Below are 21517 nucleotides of genomic sequence, written 5' to 3'. Positions count from 1 at the left end.
GGCGGTCAGCCTCCCAGTCCAAGGGCTCAGCCACGGTGGCATTTCCAGAGCCCCGTGGAGAGGCCCATGCACCTCGGCCCGAGGAGCGGGCTCAGCGGACATGTCTCCACATGGCGGGCCCCCAGCCTGTGCTAGTGAAAGGGAGCATGCAGAGGGCCCAGCTTCTCAGGTTACTGATCTGCTAAGCCCACCTGGACGGATACTGCGTTGCAGGCGCGTGCTCCTGTTTTAAAATGGCCGGAAGGATAAACAGCAGATCGCTAAGGTGATCCCCTGGTGAGGGGCGGACCACAGTCAGACGGGCCAGGCAGGCCAAAGGGGGACGTTTCGTCGCAATGTTTTTTACTTTTAAGGGATTATGGTTTTGAACAGTACAACCCAGCTAGTTACATCTTGCAAACTCTTGTAAGGGGGCTGATTTAACTGCAAGACGTCCAGCTGGGCAGAGTGTATTGCTGGAGGGGCGAGGGCAGGGGGCACACAGGCGCTGTCCTGGAGGCCAGCGGGCCAGGGGTCAACAGGCCCCAGCTGCCTGGGGAAGGGGCTCCGGGGCCTGGGCGGTCAGGGAACAGTGGGAAGCTGTGCAGGTGTCCGAAGAAAGGACACGGTTCAGGACTGAGCGGGGACAGGTGAGGGGCCGCAGAGCGGCGAGGAAAAGCCATGCTGGGCGGTGGGTGCAGGGGAAGCGGTCAGAGGCAGCTGGGAGGTGCTGGGGGCCTGGGGGCACACGGGGCTTCCTTCTTCCCTGAGACGCCCCGCAGGCCCGAGAAGCTGTCCAGGGGAGCTAGACCGCCGCCCCCCAGGAATTCCAACCACAGACGCATCAATCTCCATTCTGAGCTGCAGGGAGGGGACTGAGGCCCAAAGTCCCCCAGCCCATCGTGGGTGTGGACAGCCTGGCAGTGTCCCGGATTTCAGGGAGGCGGATGTTTAGGAAGCAGAGGATGAAACCAGTACCCAGGCAGACTAGAGTGGCTGGGAGGGGTCGGTCAGGGAGGTGATGGCAGGCAGATGGAGCCGGGGGGCCTTTTCTGGAGGAGACCCTCACCTTGGGGCCTGAGGAATGAGATGGTCTGCTGGCTCAGGAGAGGGGTGGAATGTTCCAGCAAGTGGACCAGCTAGTGCAAAGGCCCTGGGCACAGAGGTGGGCACCGCACATCCAAGGGACTGACAGAGCCGATGCAGGGCAGGGAGGGGCAGTGGCCAGGCTAAGACACCGGGCCCAGACTGCGGGGACCCTCTGGCCAAGATGGGGCTGGGTCTTTGTCCAAGAGCTGTCGGGCGGCCGGCAGGGGTCCCACCAGGGGACAGACAGGGTGTGAGGGCAGAGGGAGGGCTGCTGGATGTGGAGCTCACAGAGGGCGAGCAGACCTCAGGGGCGCTGCTGGGCGGCCTGTGGGCTGATGGGCCCAGCACTCCTGAGCTGCCCGTGCCCTGGCACCAGGGGCCCGAGATGAGGGGTCCCAGAGGGCAGCCAGGGGCAGATGGAACTGTGACGATGGAGACACTGGGCGGCCCCTGCCCACCTGCCCGCCCGCCTGCCCAGGCCTGGTGTTTGGCTGGGCCAGCCGAGCGCGCACTGGCTCCTGGTACAAAGTGTTCTGCCCAGCGTCCCTGGCTTCCGGGACTTCGAGGCTCGTCAGAGGGGCAGCGAGGAAGGGGGAGGCGGGGGAGAATCAAATGCAGGTGGGGCCTCCGCCCGCCGCCAACACAAACACGGCCTCTCGGCTTCCAGCGCCTTTTTCCAGCCTGCCCTACATTCCCGCTCGCCCGGCCCCGAGCAGGGCGGCTCAGCCAGCCAGCCTGGGGCTGCCCGATGCAGGCAGGGCGGGCGGCCCCCGCTTAGCCTCTGCCCGCAGGACCCCCCTGAGGCCCCAGCTAGGGGCTGGCCAGCCCACTGGGAGACCCAGCCACACACGTCCAGGGCCAGTCGCCGCCCCCTGCCTGGCCCACCCACCACGTGGCCATGAGCAGCTTCCTGGCCTCTGTGTATCCTGCTCCCCACGACCCAGGCCCCCTTCCAGCAGTGGGGTGGGGGCAAGCAAAGAGGCTTCTGTGCAGCCCAGGAAGCCGTGTGCCCGGCCCAGGGCCCCTGACTCTGCAAGCTGCCGCAGGCACCTCCTCCCCGGGGTCCATGCAGGGCAGCCTCAGGGGCACGGTCAGGCAGTGGTTGTGGACTCTGGGCACAGACGTGGCCCCGCGGAGCTGCGGGGGGAGGGAGGGCGTGGCTCCGTGTCCAGCAGCGTGGATGGGGCACGTCGGTGAACACGGTACACGCAGAGCCCCCCACGGGGCTCCCGCCCTCGGTGCGAGGAGGGGGCAGGGAGAGACAGAACATCGAGTAAGGAAACCAGTAATGTCAGCGAGCGTCCTGGAGGGAAAGGAGTGGGCAGAGGCCCGCAGGCAGGTCACAGCATTCAGCTCAGGGCCCAGGGCGGCCTCGTGGGGAGGGGAGACGTGAACAGAAATGTGGATGGGGTGAGGGCGTGAGCCGCGCGAGAATCCAGGGAGACAGCCTGGCGGCGGGGGCAGGGCAGAGGGGAGGCCTCCCGCTGGAGCCGCCTCGGGGAGGGCTGACCGCCTGGACCCCCGGCCAGGACTTCCTTCTCTGTTCAGACCCCACGGCGGGTCTCGCAGAGTTCTGAACAGAGGAGCGAGATCTGTGGGGCCGAGGGCAGAGGTCACTGAGGTTGCCCAGCTGAGCTGGCCCACGTCCCCCTGACCACCGCCACTGCTGGACGCCCTAGACAGAGTCCCCAGCGTCCTCACCCCCACAAAGGACAGCCCTGCCACCCGCTAGCAAAACACATCGTAAGGCTGCCATGATCAAGACGGTTCACTACAGGCTGCAAAGCACCTATAAAAAGAATGTTCCATCCTTCAGGGAACTGCAGGCTTCAGGGAAGATCGACAGGCCAATCGCTGAAAACCCGTCTCGAAGCTCAAGTGAGCCCCACACCATTCAACGATTTAATGGTAAAAATCTAAAAAATTCTAGAAAAAAAAAAATTGCTTCGAGGTAGGAATGGGGAAGGCTACTCCAAGCATGCAGAAAATCTAGAAGCCACAAAGAAAAAGATAAATAACTCTGACTACATAAAAAGTGAAGAACTAAATAAAACTTCTGTATGACCAGACCAAAAATAATAATCATAACTGCCATAAACCGATTCACGAGACCAGTAGCACGCTGTGGGCAAACAGTCATGATGTCCGTGTCAGAGGACAAACTTTCTCATGATACGAAGACCCCTTACGAGTCAATGACGATGAAAGGCCTGGCCAGTGCCACCCTGGGGAGGGAACAGGCTGTGGGCTTGGGGGACCTGCACAGCCCCCACCCCAGTCCTGGGGCCCTGGGAGGCGGCAGAGGGCTCTTTATTCATCCAGCAAATATTTGTGAAGCACCAACTCTATTCCACATGAACCAATGCCTTTGAGCTGTGGTGCCGGAGAAGACTCTTGAGAGTCCCTTGGACTGAAAGGATATCCAACCAGTCCATCCTGGAGGAAATCAACCCTGAATATTCATTGGAAGGATGGATGCTGAAGCTGAAGCTCCAATCCTTTGGCTACCTGATGCAAAGAGCTGACTCATTGGAAAAGACCCTGATGCTGGGAAAGATTGAAGGTGGGAAGAGACGGGAGTGACAGAGGATGAGATGGTTGGATGGCATCACCAACTCAATGGACATGAGTCTGAGCAATCTCTGGGGGCTGGTGAAGGACAGGGAAGCCTGGCATGTTGCAGCCCATGGGGTAGCAAAGAGTCAGACCCAATTTAGCGACTGAACACAACAACACTTAATCCGTACTATGTTCCAGGTTCTGGGAACATGTCCCCTCTGGGGACATGACCGTCCAAGTCCTAGCTGCCACAGGAGGTTTCAGTGATGGAAAGGAAGCCCGCTCCTAACACCTGAGCTGAGGTTGTATGTTGTGGTGGAGAACGGTTTTTCAGGCAGAGGAAATGGCAAGTGCAAAAATCCTGGGGCGTGATCAAGGGGGCTGTGCTCAGGATCTGAGAGACAGAGTAGGGGTGCTCAGGGAGGGCTGTGGGGGGGCCGCAGAGCTCAGAGGCTTCGGCAGGAGGTTGGATTTCACTCTGGGTACACTGGCAGTCCTTTGAAGGGAGGCAGCTCAGCCTGGCTGCTGCCTGGAGCGAACAGGAGGCAGGTGGACAAGTCCAGTAGAGGTGATCACAACAGCGCTGGCCGGGGATGCCACTGGACTGGGCAGGGGCTGCTCGGGAGGCTGGATTCAGAGCGTGTGCCCTAGAGAACAGGTCGGGCATGGGTGAGCACCAGGCGGATCCAATGCTTCTCTGTGTGGTGTCGGCGCCCCTTTCTGAGACGTGGGCAGGCCCAGGGCGAGTCGGAGTGCCTTTTGGAACCTGCTGGGCCAAGGTGCTGTGAGACCTGCTCACCAGTAAAGACGGAGTGGCCTCGGGGAGCACGCAGAGCTGGGCTGCAGTGCTGAGGGTGTCTGCGTGGACGGGTGCAGGCAGGTGGGGGTCCTTGGGCTGGGTGTGGAGGGCAGGCGAGGTTGTCCTGGTGGGTGAGCACGGGGCAGGTGGGCGTGGCTTATGATAGAGATCCCAAGGTCCACCCCACTCAATGGTCAAGCTGGACCGAGTCACTGCTGGGGCATCCCCAGCAGAGCCCAGGCACCTGTGGGGCTGCCCCCAGGCAAGTGTGTGTCTGTGGGGCAGGCAGAAGGGTCTTGCTCCCATCACAGCCATCTCTCAGAGGGAAGCAGCCTGTCCTCCTAAGGGGTGGTCTGCAAGGGCCAACCAGGGACACACAGGCCCCCAGAGGGGTCTGGGGGTGACCAGGTCGTTGGCCATGCTGTGCCAAGGACCCAGCTGAGGGGTGACTGACTCGGGTGATGGCTCAGACCAGCTGCCGCCCTGTAGGCAGAAGAGTGAGAGGTTTGCAGGACCCGCTGGGACACAGTCCTCAGTCTGCAGCCTCTGAAATGCCCACCCTGGCTGATGCGTGAGGCCAAACCAAGGCACGCGTTCCGGGGGTCAGGGCACAATGGCTGCCCCATCGCCCACATCTTCTGGCCAAGGCTCACCCCCGTCTGGACTCCACCTGAACAGAAGACCCTGGGGAACAGGAGAAGGGCTGGTGTGTTGGTGACCGCGGGTCCCAGAGGCCTGTCTCCCAGTTAGGAGAGTTCGATTGGCCCCCAGGCAGTCCCTGTGCTGAGCGGCACAGCTCGCCCTCTGAGCGGCCCCCTCCCAGCAGCTTCACTGCCTAGTGCCAGCGTGCTCACTTCCGTGGCTTGTGCCAAGGCCCAGGGGCCCGAGGTCCAGACAGATACACGTGCACCCTTGGGCAGCTCAGGGAATGATCTGGTGGTCTTGTGCAAAGGAACTGTGTGAAGACAGCCTAGGCACTCTTGCACATTCAGTCTCCCTGGTCTTATAAAGTTGGAGCACTCGTGTGCACACATATCTGTGCACACACGTCTGTGCACACACATGCCAACCAGCCCTCAGGCCACGCTGCACACATGCAGATTGCTAACAGTAGTTACAACAATGGTCAATGGGAGACTTAATCCATGTTTGCTGGATGCCAACCCCCCTTTCCAGCGGTTTCTTGTGTTCATTCAGTTAATCCTTACAACATCCTCCTGAGGGAGACTCAACCAACATGCCCATTTTACAGATGAGGAAACTGAGTTCGGGGAGGCAAGGTCAAGGTCATCCCACCGAAGAGGCAGAGGCAGAACATGAGCCCAGGAGCCTGTCTACTGCCCAGGCCCTCCTGAGGACCCTGCCCCGCTGCCGTGGGGCCCACACACCCAGAATGCATGTGGGGGCCTCCCACGGACCACAGGGCACACACCCTGGCCCGGCCCGGCTGCCATGGGCCTGGCTCCGAGGCCGTCTCCTGGGCCACCTGGGTGCACCTTGTGCCACCGGACCAAGAGCTCGGCCGGCCGACTGGCCGCCCTGGGGACGGGCAGTAAAACCTCAGCAGCTAGAACGATGGCTGACTTTTCTCCAAGAGCTAAAGCACTAAGACAAAGTCATAAACACAATTACACCGTCTCTTGCCATAAATCACGACGTTATGAAGCGCTGTGATCTATTTCCACTCATACCCAGCTCTGTGAGACCAGCCAGCCCCATGGGCTCTAACGAAAGGGTGATTTATGGGCGTTATTCCCGCGCTCTTGCCATGGGGGAGGGGTGTTCCCAAGCCCCAAGGAGTCGGGGAGGCCCGGCGCCGGGAGCAGGACCCACAGGCCCCGTGCGTGGTCTGGGGCCAGGTCTGGCTGCCACTGGGCAGGGACCTCCGGGGACAGCTGGGCCCAGGCGGTGGGTACCCTGCACCTCCACCCCCTTCCTCCTTGGTAGGAGGGCTCCTGGGGACTCTGGGGTCCAGGCTCTGGGCCGGGGAGCTTCCAGCGTGTTTGTTCCACACGTGTGAATGGGGCCCCTGTGTGCCAGCCAGACCAACAGAGGAGCAGGGCTCCTGGGGCCTAATTCTAATGGGAGGCACAGACGAGGACGGGCGGACGTAACCCCACGCCAAGGGCCTTGGAGGAAGTACGGGCAAGGGGAAGGCCGTGGCAGAGGAGGGAGAGGGCCTCAGATCAGTGCCTCTGGTGAGATCTGAGGGTGGGGGTGGCTGATGCAGGCGGGCGAGCAGCAGGAGAAAAGGCCAGGCCTGGCACAGGCACGTGCCACCGTGTTTAAGGGCCAGTAAAGTCGCCTGGAGCCAGCGAGGAGGGAGCAAGGGTGGGTGCACGCGTGAGTGCGTGCTAAGTCGTTCAGTCGTGCCCGACTCTTTGCAACCCCATGGACTATAGCCCACCAGGCTCATCTGCCCATGGGATTCTCCAGGCAGGAATACTGGAGTGGGTTGCCATGCCCTCCTCCAAGGGATCTTCCCAACTCAGGGATCAAACCCACGTCTCCAGTGTCTCCCGCCTTGCAGGAGCCACTAGAGAAGCCCAAAGAAGGGTTGGGGGTTGGAGGCCAGAAAGCAAAGGGAGACGGGTCTGGGGCCACATAAGGGACTCAGGCTTCTCCCGGGAGTGAGAGGGGAGCTCAGGAGGGTATGTGATGTGAGCGGGTTTGTATTTCAGAAGAACTGCCGTGTAGAAGCACATTGCAGGGGGAGGCCGGCTGGCAGGCTACTGCAATAGTCCTAGCATATAAAATCGGCACTCTGGCCTGGGCTGGGAGCTGTGGAGCTGTGGGTGCTGAGATGAGAATGGAAGGGACAGGGTGGGTGCTGAGAGGCAGGGGCCTCAGCAGAAGGGCAGGGAAGCCGTGGTTTCACGGTCTGTGTTCAGGCCTGAGGCCCCGTAGGGCCGCGCGTGCGGGTCCTGGGTGTGTCCCTGGCCTGAGCCTGTGCACCCAGGCTCAGGGGTCAGCAGACCACAGTGGTCACAGCAGGGTGGCCTCCCATCCTGGTCAGTGGGGAAGGGCCAGAGGACACCAGGGCTGCAGCCGGTGCCCCTCTCCTTGCTGCTCTCTCTCAGTGACACCCCCTGCCCTTGACGTCGGTGCTCAGCGTTACCTGCATGCACCGAAGGGCACGGGGGCAAAGGTTGTAGGTCACAGGGACACCTACTCCCCTCCCTCACCAGGCTGCAGAATGAGGGCCAGGGTCGGGGCGGGGGGAGAAAGGGCATTCTATGGGGACAGAGAACCCAGGAGTCCTGGGCGGGGGGTGGGGGATGGGCCTGGGACCACCGCCTGAAACTCACTCTGCAGCCGCTAGGCCCAGAGGGGCAGGGTCGCCCTCTCAGACTGAGTCCTTCCCGTGTCCAGTGGGGCCCGACGTCCGAGGCTGCGGCCAGACTCTTTAGTAGGGGCAAGCGCGGGCCCCTCGTCCGCCAAGCGGCACTCGACACACCCCGAGTCCTGCCCCGCGTCCTGCCCCGTGCTGGGGGCTTCTCACTAACTGTATGCGTGCGAGGGGCAGCAGGGGGGAGCTGCCCACCCAGGGGACCTGGGGGTGTGACTCTAGCCCCGCGCAGAGCAGGTGGGCTTCTGCTCTGAGCCCGCCAGCCTGGGGCTCCCTTCCTGGCTGGACAGTCCCCCACTTGGCGGGCTCAGCACCCCTGCTGTGGGTCTCCAGACCTGCCCCACTGTTGGGTGGGCACAACCGGGCCCCTCAACCACGCCCAGAAGTTCAAGGCCTCGGGGCCTCCGCCGGGTCACCTGCCTGTGGGCTCAGGGGCAGCTGGGAGCAGCGGCTTGTGAGCTGGGCAGTGCTGGGCCGTGCAGGCCTGCGGCCAGGGCGCAAGGGGGAAGGCAGCCAGGCCGGCGGCAGCCCCTCTGTGCCCCTGCCCCTGGCTTTTTGCTCCCAACCTCCCTGCGGTCTGTGGAGGGGGCGGGGAGAGGGGGCTTAGAGCCATGGCGGGAGGCCTGCCGGAAGATGGAGTGGGCCTGAGCATCACGGCCGTGTCCGCAGGCCCATCCCTGTGCTTGGGCAGGGCTCGCCAGGCTTCAGGCTCCCCCGCGCCTCCTTACCTACCTGGAATCCCCGGCTCTCTGCAGCCCAGCTGGATGCGTCCAGCTCAATGCCTGGTGTTGAGCATCGCCCCCTGAGAATGGCTCCGTGACCATCGGTCCAGGAGAGGGTGCAGACAAAGGGAGCGCCCAGAGGACTTGTGTCCCGTGACCCCGCAGAGGGTCCTGGGCTGTCCCGAGAGGAGCCCCACCCCGCCTTCAGATGGCCCCAAAGGGACCCTGGCCCCCCCAAGCTGCCCCCAGGACCTGGGGCTCCTCCCCGTGAGCCACAGGCAGTCACGGCCCGTCTCCCGCCCATCTTTGGCCGGCACCACTGGCGGGTCCAGAGCTGGGATCAGGGCCGAGCAGGTTCTGCAAAATGTCCCTTGAAAGACTCTTTTTTCAAGATTTTCTTTTGAAAACAAATTCATAACCACATCAAACAGGGAGCCCGTCGCCTTGGGTTTGATCATCAGCCGCCCGGGGCTTTCGAACTGGCTGTTATTCTAATTGCTTTTTTTCTCTTCCGAGGGCCGTGAGTCGTCTTATGGTTATTAATTTGGTGAGTTGAGGCAGGAAACAAGGGCGCTTTGTTGGCCTTGCCCTTTTAGTCACTATCAAATTGCAAATAGTGACGAGACTCAAGATCCCCCAAACTGATGTGCCCCCGTGGTTCCTGGGGCACGCCGCCCCGTGCCCACAGTAGGCACTGCCTTCCTGCTGAAGGTGGCGGCGCCTGCCCTGGGCACCCGCCTGGACCGGTGACTTCTCTGCAGCAGGGGCCCGGCTCAGGCCGCTCCCTCCAGCCGGCTGACGTTCTCACAGTTGTCGTTCAGTCACTCAGTCGTGCCCGATGCTTTGGGACCCCGTGGACTGCAGCCCGATGGGCTTCCCTGTCCTCTGCTATCTCCCGGAGCTTGCTCACACTCCTGTCCATGGATTCGGTGATGCCATCCGACCGTCTCATCCTCTGCTGCCCCCTGCTCCTCCTCCTGCCCTCCATCTTTGCCAGCATCAGGGTCTTTTCCAATGTGCTCGCAGCTGCTGCTGCTGCTGCTGCTGCTAAGTCGCTTCAGTCATGTCCGACTCTGTGTGACCCCGTAGACGGCAGCCCACCAGGCTCCGCCGTCCCTGGGATTCTCCAGGCAAGAACACTGGAGTGGGTTGCCATTTCCTTCTCCAATGCATGAAAGTGAAAAGTCAAAGTGAAGTTGCTCAGAAAGTGCTCGCCATCAAATATGAAGTGAGATACAGGCTCTCTGCTCAGAGCCAGGGGTGGAGGGGGGCGGGGAGGTGACCAGGAACCATCTCCCTGGGATGCGCTCAGCCTGGAGAAGCGAGGCTTGCTTGCTGACCCGTGTGCACAGGCTCCTACACGCCTGTCCTGCTCCATCCTTAAGAAAACCCTCCAGGGGGGAGCAGGATCCCCCACTTCTCAGCTGAGAAACTGGGGCCCAGGCAGGAGACCCTTCAGCCAGGGCTTAGGGCGGCACCTCACGTGGCCCCCAGACCCGCCTGGCCAGGCTCACCCCACACGGCGGGGCCGGGGCATCGGCCACTGTGCAGGGCAGGCAGGGCGGGGTGGGCTCAGGGGCCAGCGGCGAGCAGCAGGCAGGCCCAGGTGGTACGGGCTCACCCATGGAGCCTTAGGAGGGGGCCTGGCTCAGGGCGGGGGATCCGCCCCACCTGCTGGTCACCACAGCCTGAAGCTGGACCCGGCGAGTGAAGGAGAGGATCTGTGTCCAGAGGACCCTGCAGGGGCGCCCAGAGGGTGGCTGGAGAACCAGGGGGATGGAGTGATGGCCGGGAGGGTCTGGCAGGGTCTGGGTGTGTCGGCCAGCTTCCCTGCTTCCCCACTTACCCACTGTCTCTCCCATCACACCGGCTGTGACAATTCACACTCCTCCCCAGACCCACTCCTCTCCTGTATGAGAAGGAGGGAGGCCCAGGCTTTGGGCTGACTCTGGGATTCTGACCCAGATCCCAGCTCCCCCAAGTCCCCAGCAGTCTGCCTAGTGGAACCGAGATGCCAGTAAGCCCCTCGAAACCCCCCTGACGTGAGCAGCAGCCCAAGGGGCCGAGGTGGGCTTGGCACCCGAGGGCCAAGGGCAGCAAGAAGGGCCCCGGGAGACCTCAAGGGCGAGCTCGCCCGCACTGACAGCCCCTGGGACGGGCCCCTTCTCCAGCCAGGCCCAGGACCCCACCCCTTCCTGAATCCCAGCCCTCCTTCCATTTCCTCTTTTCCCGAGAACACCCCCATGGAGGCTTCCAGACCCACTTGCCTTTCTGGGCACTTTTGATGTTCAAGCGCCGTAAAGTGAAAATGTATGAAACCACAGATTTTCTTCCGTCATGTATTTGGGGCTTTAATTGAGGCCAAACCAATCAATACCCAAGCTGGGGCCCGCGCAGTGAAGCAACATGAAGTCTTGCCCGGACCAGCAGTGTGCAAGGCTCGTTCAAGGCTACTGAGCACCCAGGGTCCTCCCGACGGATCTCCCAGGGCGGCTTTGGGACTGGGGGTCCAGTCCTGCCGGCAGCAGGGCCCAGCAATCTTGGGCCAGTGAGAAGGGCAGGGTTTGGAGGTAATGGTGGGCAAGTCCCCGCCATAGGCCCCTCTGGCCCCTCTCCCAGGAGCACTTGCTTCTTCTAAGCCCAGCTTGGACCCCCAGCTTGGGCCCCCTCCCAGGAGTGTCTGCTTTAGTCCTCATGAACCACCCTTCCACGGCACACAGGTCTTCCCAACAAGGAACCTGGGGGTGGGGGCTGCAGCGGTCCCAACCAGAGACCCCAAATGAGACCCTTCTCCTGGGGCCCCGGGAGAGACCTGTCCTCTCATCCCCGTCCAGCCAGCCCTGCTCCTCCCCCTGACTCAGTGTCCCCCACAGGAGGGAGGCTATGGCCTGCCCCCAGCCCCGGGAAGCCTGACCTGGGCCCCCTGGGACCTGGCTACACAGGGTCCACGGCCTCCTCACCCTACTGTCTTCCCAGGGCCAACCCGCTTGGCCGGCACCCAGCTCCATGCGGCCCCGCGGTGGGGAGACTATGGAGGGCAGGGGGCCCAGATGGGTGCCCGGGAGTCTGGCCGCGATGGCACACACTGCCTATATCTCGAATCCCGCGTGTGTCTGGGTGGACGGCCGGTCCCAGCCAGCTCCGCCTGCCTGTGCTCGGCCCCGCACTGAGCCTTGGCCAAGCCGCCATGGGGCTCTCACCCCCAGACATGCTCTCCCACGGGGCAGCTCAGTGCTCCTGGGGCCTGGCCCTTATCCCTGACCATCCAGCTGCCTCTTCTCCCTGCTCTGCCATTCCAAGGCTCCCCAGGGTTCCAGGTCCCCAGAGTGGATATTATTTTCTGACGGAGCCCACAGCGGAACAGCTCCCAAGGGTGCCACAGGCCCCGGGGACAGCCGTGCCTGCCCCCACAGTCTGGCCCACTTGGGGTCATGTTCTGTTCCCCACCCCTGCTTGGAGGGCCCTGGCATCCTCTTCCCGCCGGGCTCACATCAGCCCCGTCCCCCTCTGGCCATCAGCCACACCTGCTAAGCATCTGTGGCCCCAGGTCCATCCTGCCTCCAGCTGCCCTCCAGTTTCATGGGCAACTCCACCTCGTGGGCTGGGCAACCCTGTGTTCAATGCAGGAAAGGCTTTGGTAGAAGTGTGGTGGGGATGTGGCCCTGGCTGACCCTTGGGCACTGGCATGGACAGGGTCTGGGTTTTCCAGGGACTAGTGAGTCCTCTAGTGAGTCGGGAACAGGGCTGGGACGACGGGACGGCCTGGGGCACGAGCCCTGTTGGAGGCGTGGAGGGGAGTGGGTCGAGGAGGAGCCCCGCCCTGTGACCGGGAGCCCTTCGGCAGAGATAGCCACTCAACCCCAGTCTCAGGCGAGGGCTGCTGAGCAAGACTCCTCCGGGCACGCGTGTGCACACACACAGACATGCACAGGGGCCACAGACGCCACAGACACACACGTGCGTGTTCCATAAACAGGCCGCCCCGCCCACCCTCAGGGAGCCCCGACCCGAGGCCGCCCCGCCGCTGCCCCGCCGCCGGCTCACCTCTGCTCCTGTCCCCACAGGTAACTCAGTTGGACCAGAGGCTGGTGCTCATCACAGACATGCTGCACCAGCTGCTCGCACTGCAGAACGGAGGCCCCCCTGTGGGCCGGCCCCCCAGCACAGCAGGGGCCCAGGCCGTCCAGCCTTCAAGCGGCGGCTCCATCAACCCCGAGCTCTTCCTGCCCAGCAACACGCTGCCCACCTACGAACAGCTGACCGTGCCCCATGGGGGGCCCGATGAGGGCTCGTGATGGGGGCACAGGGCCCCTGAGAGGGGAGGCCTGTGGGAGGCCCGCCCCCCATCCAGCACGGCTCCACCGGGCCTCGGCCACCTCTCAAAGGCCGGAGGGCGCGGTCCCGCTCCACCAGGCCCCTGACACCCAGTGGGTTGCGCGGCTCCCTGGCCTGGACTGGGGGGCTCGCCGAGACTGCCCCTTCCCAGCCGGCAGGTACTAGACTTCGGCTGGGTGTCGGGGGGGCAGCTCTCGGCTCTGAGACCAGGGGGCCCACATCGCTGGTGTGACACTCAGGGCAAGGCCGGCAGTCTGTCCCACGTACGGCCAGGAGGCAGCAGGGCTGTGTGCCGGCCCCAGGGGCTGCCTGCGGGGAGACGGGGGACAGCCTGGACAGGGTCTGTGAAGACCCTTCCCCAGTCTCAGATCCAGGACCCAGGGGGACTCGTAGAGAAGGCAGGCAGGGCAGGGCAGGCCCAGCCCAGCCAAACAAAGGAGGCCCACAGTCGAGGCTCGATCGTGGCCTGAGAGCCCGTCCCGGGACCCCGGAGTGGGCCTGGCTCCCTGACACCCCAGAGATGCTGACCCCGGCAGGAGCTGGGGAGCGGCTCCTGAGGCCACAGCTTCCAATGGGAGGGACAGGCCCACCACTGCCCAGAGCTCTTCACTCTGTCCAGCAGCAGAATAGGGGTGCTCAGGCCCCCCACTCTGGACTGGCAGCTTCTCCTACCCATTCCGGAGAAAAGAGAAGAGGCCCCGAGCCGCCTCCACATGCAGGCCCTGCCTCCAGGTCCCTCCTGGTCCGAGCAGCTGGACAGACGGTCACCCCACCCCCGACCGCAGGGGAGCAGACGGGCATCACCATCTCTAACAAGACATGTGTCCTCCCGGGCGCTCCGCCCCACCAAATCAGAATAATCTGTGGTGATTTGGAATCTGTGCTTTAATGAATTTCACGGTGTGATTTTGATTCTTAATTATTCAGGTTTTTCCTAATAAATGTGGAATCACAAAATTTAACCTGCCCTGTTCTCGCCTCCACTCCTGGGGGAGCAAGCACCCATCTTTGGGACAACCTATCCCCCCACAGAGCTGTCACCCACCCCTCAATACCCCAGCACTCCTCACCCTATCCGCGCCCACCTCGGTGAGAGGAGGGGGCTGGAAGCCCCAACCCACTAGCCTGGGGGTTCTGGGACCCAGGAGCACCTTGAGGCCAGGCTGCTCCTGCCCACCCCAACCCAGGTCAGACTCCAGCCCACCGTCTGAGCTTTGCTCCTGCAGGAGCCTTTTCTGGGAGAGTCTCCCATCCCCTCTCCATCAGTTAAAACCATTCCCTTGGTCTCCAGCCAGGCTCAAAGCCCACTCCTGCAGGAAGCTTTCCCTGATAGTGCCTCATGAGACCCATCCCCCTCCCCAGGCTTGTGACGCTTCAAGGGGGAAGTGGTGATCAGGTGGGGTCATGGCCCCCCGACAAGCAGCTTGGGCACCCTGTTTTCAGGGCATGTACCCCACAAACACTTCTCAGGCCTCGAGGCTTAATTCCTAATTCCGGGACGCCTGCCCACCTCCCACTGCTGCCCACGTCTGGGCCCCTCACTCCTCCGGGGCCCACTCCCTTCACCCTGCGCCTGCCTGGAGCCCTCCCCAACCGCCCTCATGGCCGACAGCCCTGGAGGCAGGTGCCCAGGTGAATGCTGAACTGCTGGTCCTCGCCGAATGGCAGCTGGGGCCCGTTGGGAGAGGAGGGGTCTGGGTCCCACTTTGCAGAGCCCTGGGGCTCCCCAGAGTCCAGCCCTGGCTCCTACTGGAGGAACTGTCTAGCCCGCCGGGCACTGGCCGGCTCGGGGGAGGGGAGAAGGGGCCGTGAAGGCCGGGGCCTCCCCACCCCTCGCCCCTGGGGGGAGGGGCAAGAGCAACAATTACTGGAAAGGCAAAAGCTGTTGTTTCCTTGTTGAGTAAATATTTGTGGAAACCCCAGGAGGCGGCTGGCGGGAGAGCAGGCCCTCCACGGAGCCCCCGCCCCGCCCGCCGCCGGGCACGGCCCCCAGCCCGAGGGGCACTCGTACGGGCCGCCCATCTGGGCCGGGCGCGGCCCCTGCACCCAGCCCGGCTTTGTTTGGCGTATTATCGACTGCACACAAAGTGCCCAAGTGCTTCACTCCTGGACGGGCCATTGCAGCCCTCTCGGGTGTGAAATGCAATTTACCTGAAATAAAGCCCAATTATGGAATTAGCTAATTAAAGCCGCGGCGGAGGCTGGGCCGGCCGGCCGGCGCTCGGTGCCCGCCTGTGCCCGCAGTCTGAGGGAGCAGATGGCGCCCCAGCCGGCCGTGTGGCTGCATTCCTTCACTCGGCCCCCGATAACTGACTCACACAGCACACGGCCATCTGGTGGATGACACGTCCTGTGTGCCCCGGACAATGGCCCGGCGGACCTCTCCCGGAGAGGGCCGTCGCCCGGGCAACGGTGGCATGTGCAGCCCAGGCCCCTTCCCAGCCCCGCCCCCGCCCCTTTGTGGGCCTCGCCCGGCTGCCCGGCCGCTCCTGCTGACAATGTCCGTGAGCATTTGTCCCCCGCGTCCGGCCTTTGTCTCCCAGTTGGGCTTCCTTGTTGGGGTCCTAGGTGCCCGATGGGTGCTGGGAGCATCTGCTGGAGGGACGAGGTGTGGGGGCCCAGGGGGCTGCCTCGGCCCGCTTCCTGGGACGCCCACGTCCTCTGCCCATGCCCTTCCCCCACCAGTGCCCCCTGGAGCAGGGCGGAGGGGTGGCACCTGGAGGGCCAGTCTCTGAGGCCAGCGTCTGCCCCCAGAGGCCCTCCCAGTCTTGGGTAGGGGTCAGCCCGACCGCTTGCCCCTCCCCAGCCGGGGCAATGGGAACAGAGTGCCTCTCAAAGGGGCGTGGGGGAAGGGCTGATGACAATAACGTGTGAGGCCTAGGACTGGGTCATGCACACAGTAGGTGCTTACTAAAGACAACTGGTCCCAGAGGTGCCTGCTTCTGGGGCCTACCTCCTCATTACAGCCCCAGTGCCCGGCTCATGTACCCCTCCAGCCTCACCTGCCAGGTCCCCCACTGACCCAGGGCAAGCCGTCCATACCCCGCTGTCCTGCGGCCTTGGCAGCTCTGGCCCCCACTGCCCAGGCCTTCCCCTCTCAGCCGTGTGGTCTCCACCCAGGCTGACCCCCCATCTGACAGCTGGGTCCTGCCCCTTAGCGGAGCCCTGAGCCGCCAGCAGCCACAGCTCCCTCCCCACTCAGGACCGTTTTTTTGCAGGCAGCCCCCCACTGGGCAGGGTCGGGCGCTGTGCCCTCCAGCCTGCCCTGGAAAAGGCTGTGTGCGGGGACTTCGAGGCCCCCAGGGGAGCCAGAGCCCAGGAGCACCTGGCATAGGGCCTGTGTGCCTGGCCCACCAGGCACTCGAGAAGTGCCAGTTAAATTAAGGGGTAAAAGTGGAGCTTGAAACTGGACAGCTACATGTAAAAGAATGAAACTAGAACACCTCCTCACACCGCAAGCAGAAATAAACTCAAGATGTGAGGCCAGAGACTGTAAAGCTCTTAGAGGAAAACAGGCAGTACACTCCTTGACATAAAATCACAGCAAGATCCTCCATGACCCACCTCCTAAAATAATGGAAATAAAAACAAAACTAACAAGTGGGACCTCATTAAACTTTAAAGTTTTGCACAGCAAAAAGGAAACTATAAACAAGGCGAAAAGAAACCCTCAGAGTGGGAGAAAATAATAGCAAATGAAACAAATGACAAAGGATTAATCTCCAAAATACACAAGCAGCTCATGCAGCTCAATACCAGAAAAACAAACAACCCAGTCAAAAAGTGAGCAGAAGACCTAAACAGACATTTCTCCAAAGAAGACATACAGATGGCTGATAAACACGCAAAAAGGGGCTCAGCATCGCTCATTATGAGAGGAATGAAAATCAAACCTATGAAGACATAGCACTTCACACCAGGCCAAAAAATCTGTAAACAGTAAATGCTGGAGAGCGTGTGGAGAAAGGGAACTCTCTTGCATTGTTGGCAGGAATGTAAACCGGTACAGCCACTATGGAGAACAGTATGGAGATTCCTTAACGACTAGGGATAAAACTACCATATGACCCCGCAGTCCCACTACGGGGCATATACCCTGAGGAAACCATAACTGAAAAAGACACATGTACCCCAGTGTTCACTGCAGCGCCACTGACAAGAGCTAGGACAGGGAAGCAACCCGGATGCCCATCGGCAGATGGACGGACAAAGAAGCTGTGGTACATACGCACGATGGGATATTACTCAGCCGTAAAGATGAACACACTGGAGTCGGCTCTAATGAGGTGGATGAACCGAGAGCCTGTTACACAGAGTGAAGTAAGCCAGGAGAGGAAAACAACTATCGTATGTCGACGCGGGTACGTGGAGTCCAGAAGGATGGTGCTGATGAAGCCTTCTCAGGGCGGCGGCGGAGATGCAGATGTGGAGGGCAGACTGCGGGCCCAGCGGACGCGAGGGCGGGACGCGTGGACGGAGCAGGCGGGAGACGTGCACACCGCCGCGCGTGAGGCCGGGGCTCCAGCCCGGCGCTCCGGGACGACCTGGAGGGGGGCACGGAGGAGGCGGAGGGAGGGGACACACGTATGCCTGTGGCCAGCCCGTGTCGCCGTGCGGCAGAGACCAGACAGCGTTGTGAAGCAGTTGTCCCCCGGTTAAAAATAAATACATTTTTTAAAATTTGAGTTTGGAAGGAGGCTACAGGCGCTGGAGACACGCCCAGACTGGTGGACACAGGCAGTGCCGTGTGACGGGAGCTCGGGGAGAGGGGCTGGCCACCAGGCCCTGAAAGAGGCTCGGGGTGCAGTCTGCCTAGGGGCCAGACAGCTGGGGTGGGGTGGGGTGGGCTGGCAAAGGGCAAACGTGGGCCAGGCTCCCGGGACGGCCCCGTACACGGCCCTGAGCCACCGTTCACCCCGTGGGGCCCCGCTGCGTCACCTGCGAGGCCAGACACCCCCCTCCGAACACGAAGCCAGGCCCCAGCATGGAAGGCCCTTCCTAGATCCCCGGAAACCTATCCCCAGGACAGCCCTCAGGGCCCCGGACCCCAGGGCTCACTGGGGCTCTGAAAGGGGGTCTGTCTCACCATTCCTAGCCCCAGCAGCGCCCCTCTGGGCTGTGGCCCCATCACTGTGGCCCCGGGGCCTGGGGGGCTGGGAAGACCAGGCCCGGCACGGGTCAGCGGGGCAGCCAGGCCTGGAGCGTGCTCAGAGCAGTCGGGCCTGGACAAACAGTTCAGCTCCCATTGACCTCTGAGAGCCGGGGGCCAGAGGCCAGGCCCTCTGGAAGCTGCCCGCCCCCACCCAGGCCCCTTCCGACCTCACCGTGCGGCAGAACCCCAGCGAGCAGGCAGAGGGCCTCCCGGGCGGGCAGCCCCAGGGCCCAGGAGCAGGCGACCTCTGACTCTGCCGGCCAGCTGCTGCGTCTTCACCTGCTCTGGCTCCAGCAGGCCAGGCCTGGGGGGTGAGGGGGCTGGAGCGGGGCACAGTGGCTCTTCACTCTGATCGGGGACATTGGCCTGAGGAAGGGTCTGATCAGGGACATTGCCTGAGGAAGGGTCTGATGGGGGACACTGGCCTGAGGAAGGGTCTGATCGGGGACATTGGCCTAAGGAAGGGTCTGATCAGGGACATTGCCTGAGGAAGGGTCTGATGGGGGACATTGGCCTGAGGAAGGGAGTTCTCTGAAGCTGGGGGGCCCTGCCAGTTATGCCCCAGCCCAAGGCCTCTGAGGCCAGGACGCCAGCCCTTCGCTGCCCAGACCTCAGGTGCCAGCTGGGTGACAGGAGGGAGGGGTCCACTCTGAGCCCCAGGCCCTTATCTCTCCGTGGGTCCCTCTGGGGTTCCCTGCAGCCCACCCCTGCCCCCAGCACCCAGGCACCTTAGCGAGATGGACAATGGGGGAGGGGGAACACCCTGCTCTGGGCAGGCAGGGCGGACGTCAGAGAAAGCTCAGACCCCTGTCGTCCCCGCACTTGCTGTTCAGCCCCCGGCCCGGGGCTTCGTCCCACCTCTGTGGCACCCGGAGCCACACCAGCCCCGCCCCCCCCACCCACCTCTGGGCACTGACCCCGCAGACTGACCAGGCCCAGAGCCAGCCCAGGACAGGCGCCCACTGGGGGCCTGGCACACCCACTCCTCCTGCCTCTGGGTGTGGACCCCGGGCTCACAGTGCGGGGTGTCGAGCCTGAGTTGAAACCGTGTCACTGGGAAGAAGCAGTAACCCCTGCCCCTCTCCCACCCAGCCCCCTCCACACGCTGCTCGAAGACTCTCCCCAGGTTTCCAGCCTGAAGGAAGCCTGTGCTCTTTCTGAGCAACATCAAAGAGGGAGGCGCAGGCTGCCCGGATCAGTCAGGCGGCAGCCTAGCCTTCCTGCCCAGCCTGCGGCCCCCGGGAGCTGGTGGGGGCAGAGCACACGGGGGCAGGGGGACGGGGTGCTCGGGGGGCACACTGATTGTGCCAGGGGGAGAGAGGTGCCCAGAGTAGATAGGCCTCAGGGCACATGAGTCCTGTGTCCTGCAAATGGGGAAACTGAGGCCCACAGCAGGGCCAGCCCAACACAGCTCCTGGTTTTGTGAATTTGCATCAGAAAAAGCCTCAGAGAAGAACAAGACTGTCGGTGGCAGAGAATTTTGGGGGGGGGGTGAGCCAGTAAGTCAGAGAGCAGGGAGGAATGGGCTGGCTAAAACAAAGAGATGGCCTTCTCAGACTGGATGGTGAGGCCAGAGATGCCGGATCCAAGAAGTGTAGCTAGTGGGCAGTGGGGAGGAATAAATAGCTAGCAGAGAATTCCCAGGCAGTATGGACAGAGCTCCTCTGCTGGCCCACCTGGGCCAAAGAGCCAGGAATCACTGTGCCTGTCCAACGTATCCAGATGCAGTGGGTCCATCGGGACATGCCCACTGGCTCCAGGAAGGCTGCCACTGCACCTGCCATGAAGGAAGATCCCAAATTCTCTTTGGGTCTTCGAGAGACTCAGTCACAAGCCTAACTACTGATTCAATCTACCAAACCTCATTGAATTCCTTTTGGTTGTTTCTTCTTAGCTTTATTCCTCCCCACTGCCTACTCCTTTTACACACGGACACGCACACAATGCAAGCACGTTCCCATCCTGACTCAGCCACTGAGTGCCAAGATGCGGGCTGGCTGTGCGTCCTGGGCAGGGCCCCCAAGCTCTCTGAGCTTCAGATCATCTTTGCAGCCCCACCTTCTCAAAGCTGCCAGCAGGGCGCAAAGCCTAAGAGAAAACAGGACGAAAGCCCCAGGAGCCTCACACCCGGACACTGATGACGGAGCTCACTGAGGTCAGGGAGAGGTGTGCACGGGAGCTGTTGTCTCTAGCCCAGCAAGACAACTTTACACATAACTGCAGCACACAACACACTCACAACCGCTGCTGACAAAGACGTCTCTCCAAACCCACACTGAGCGGGCCCCTGCCCGACCTTCCACTTGACAGGCCCGCTCAGGTCACCCGACGGGGAGAGGCCCATATCCCCATCCAGCTGTCCCGGATCAGTGGCCCAGGATCCACGGGGACGGTCAGCCCCTTCTGCAAGGCCGAGACACCCTGCAGTCAGAAGCTTCTCACAGCCACTCATGGGACACCCGTGGAGCAGACTCAGCTCCACCTCAGTGCACCCCCCAACCGGGGCCAGAGAACCTGCCAGAGGGGCCTGGGGGCATGCACACAGGGAGCCGGCTCCCCCACCCGCGCCCTCAGCCCGAGACCCAGGAGGCGGGGCCACAGCCCCTCTGCCAAGGACAATGGAAGTGACAGAGCAGAGATGGATCGGCCGGGCTCAGGAGAGGAGGCTCGTGCGGGTCAAGGCCCCACACTCGCGGGTGGAGGTGAGGGGCCCTGACTGCTGGTGCGCTGGGGGCCATCCAGCGAGGGTGGGAGACCCCTCAAGGCAGACACCTTCTAAAGAGAGGGTTGTCAGGATGGCGGGTGGTGTCCGGATATCAGGTTGTCAGGATGGTGGGTGACGTCAAGGGTCTTATCAAGTCCCTTCTGGCATCCACAAGGCCTCGTCTAAAGGACTTGCGGGGGAAGGGCCAGCGGCTGACACTCAGCGGGCCTTCCGCTCGCCTGGCCAGCCCGGGGGCAAGGCCTGAAGGGCTCCTGCCTTGCTCTCGACTCTGTTTCTGACCCTAAGTCCTCCGGTCTCCTCCTGGGCGTCTCTCTCATCCTGCAGGGCCCGGGGTGAACCAGTGCTGTCCCATTCAAGGCCGGCCGGCAGAAGGAAGGCTCCCTCCCCAGCACCCCAGGGAGCCCCCTGGACGGCCCCTCCGAAGCCTCAGTGACACAGCCGCTGAGAACCGCCACCAACAGGGAGGAAACTGAGGCGGGGGGGTGATGGGGGGGGCCTCGAAACACAGGCCTGCACCTGGGCCCCCCACGCATCAGGCTTGCTGTGAGCGAGACAGTGAGGCGCACGCAGTAGGCACCTACTGAATGCTCTCCTCCAGTGCCGCAGGCCCACTGTCCCCAGAGGTCCCCCAGGCTTCCTCCTTTGACTTCTTCCTAAGGTACAGACCTGAAAACATCCTCATTGTGTGTTTTCAAACACCCCCCGTCCATAGACTGGAAAAGGGCAGGTCCCTCCTGAGAGGTGAAGGAGCCAGCGCGCACCTCTCCAGCTCGGCAGGAGCCTGACTCCAAGTCAGGTGCAAATTCAC

At 62.6% G+C, this 21517-nt stretch overlaps 1 protein-coding gene across 1 annotated transcript in view; it reads left to right on the top strand.

The window, feature by feature from the left end:
- Positions 1-13794, top strand: part of KCNQ1 (potassium voltage-gated channel subfamily Q member 1) — a 379885-nt gene extending 366091 nt beyond the window's left edge. Inside the window, exon 16 of the mRNA XM_061407356.1 lies at positions 12562-13794. Coding sequence (XP_061263340.1) covers positions 12562-12792 — 231 coding nt within the window. The 3' untranslated portion in view covers positions 12793-13794. The remainder of the gene's footprint in view (positions 1-12561) is intronic.
- Positions 13795-21517: the final 7723 nt, after the last annotated feature.

Source organism: Bos javanicus, chromosome 29 (assembly GCF_032452875.1).
Source record: "Bos javanicus breed banteng chromosome 29, ARS-OSU_banteng_1.0, whole genome shotgun sequence".
Classification (NCBI taxonomy): Eukaryota; Metazoa; Chordata; class Mammalia; order Artiodactyla; family Bovidae; genus Bos; species Bos javanicus.
Note: the sequence above shows the minus strand (reverse complement) of the source record. Positions and strands in the feature narration are given on the sequence as shown.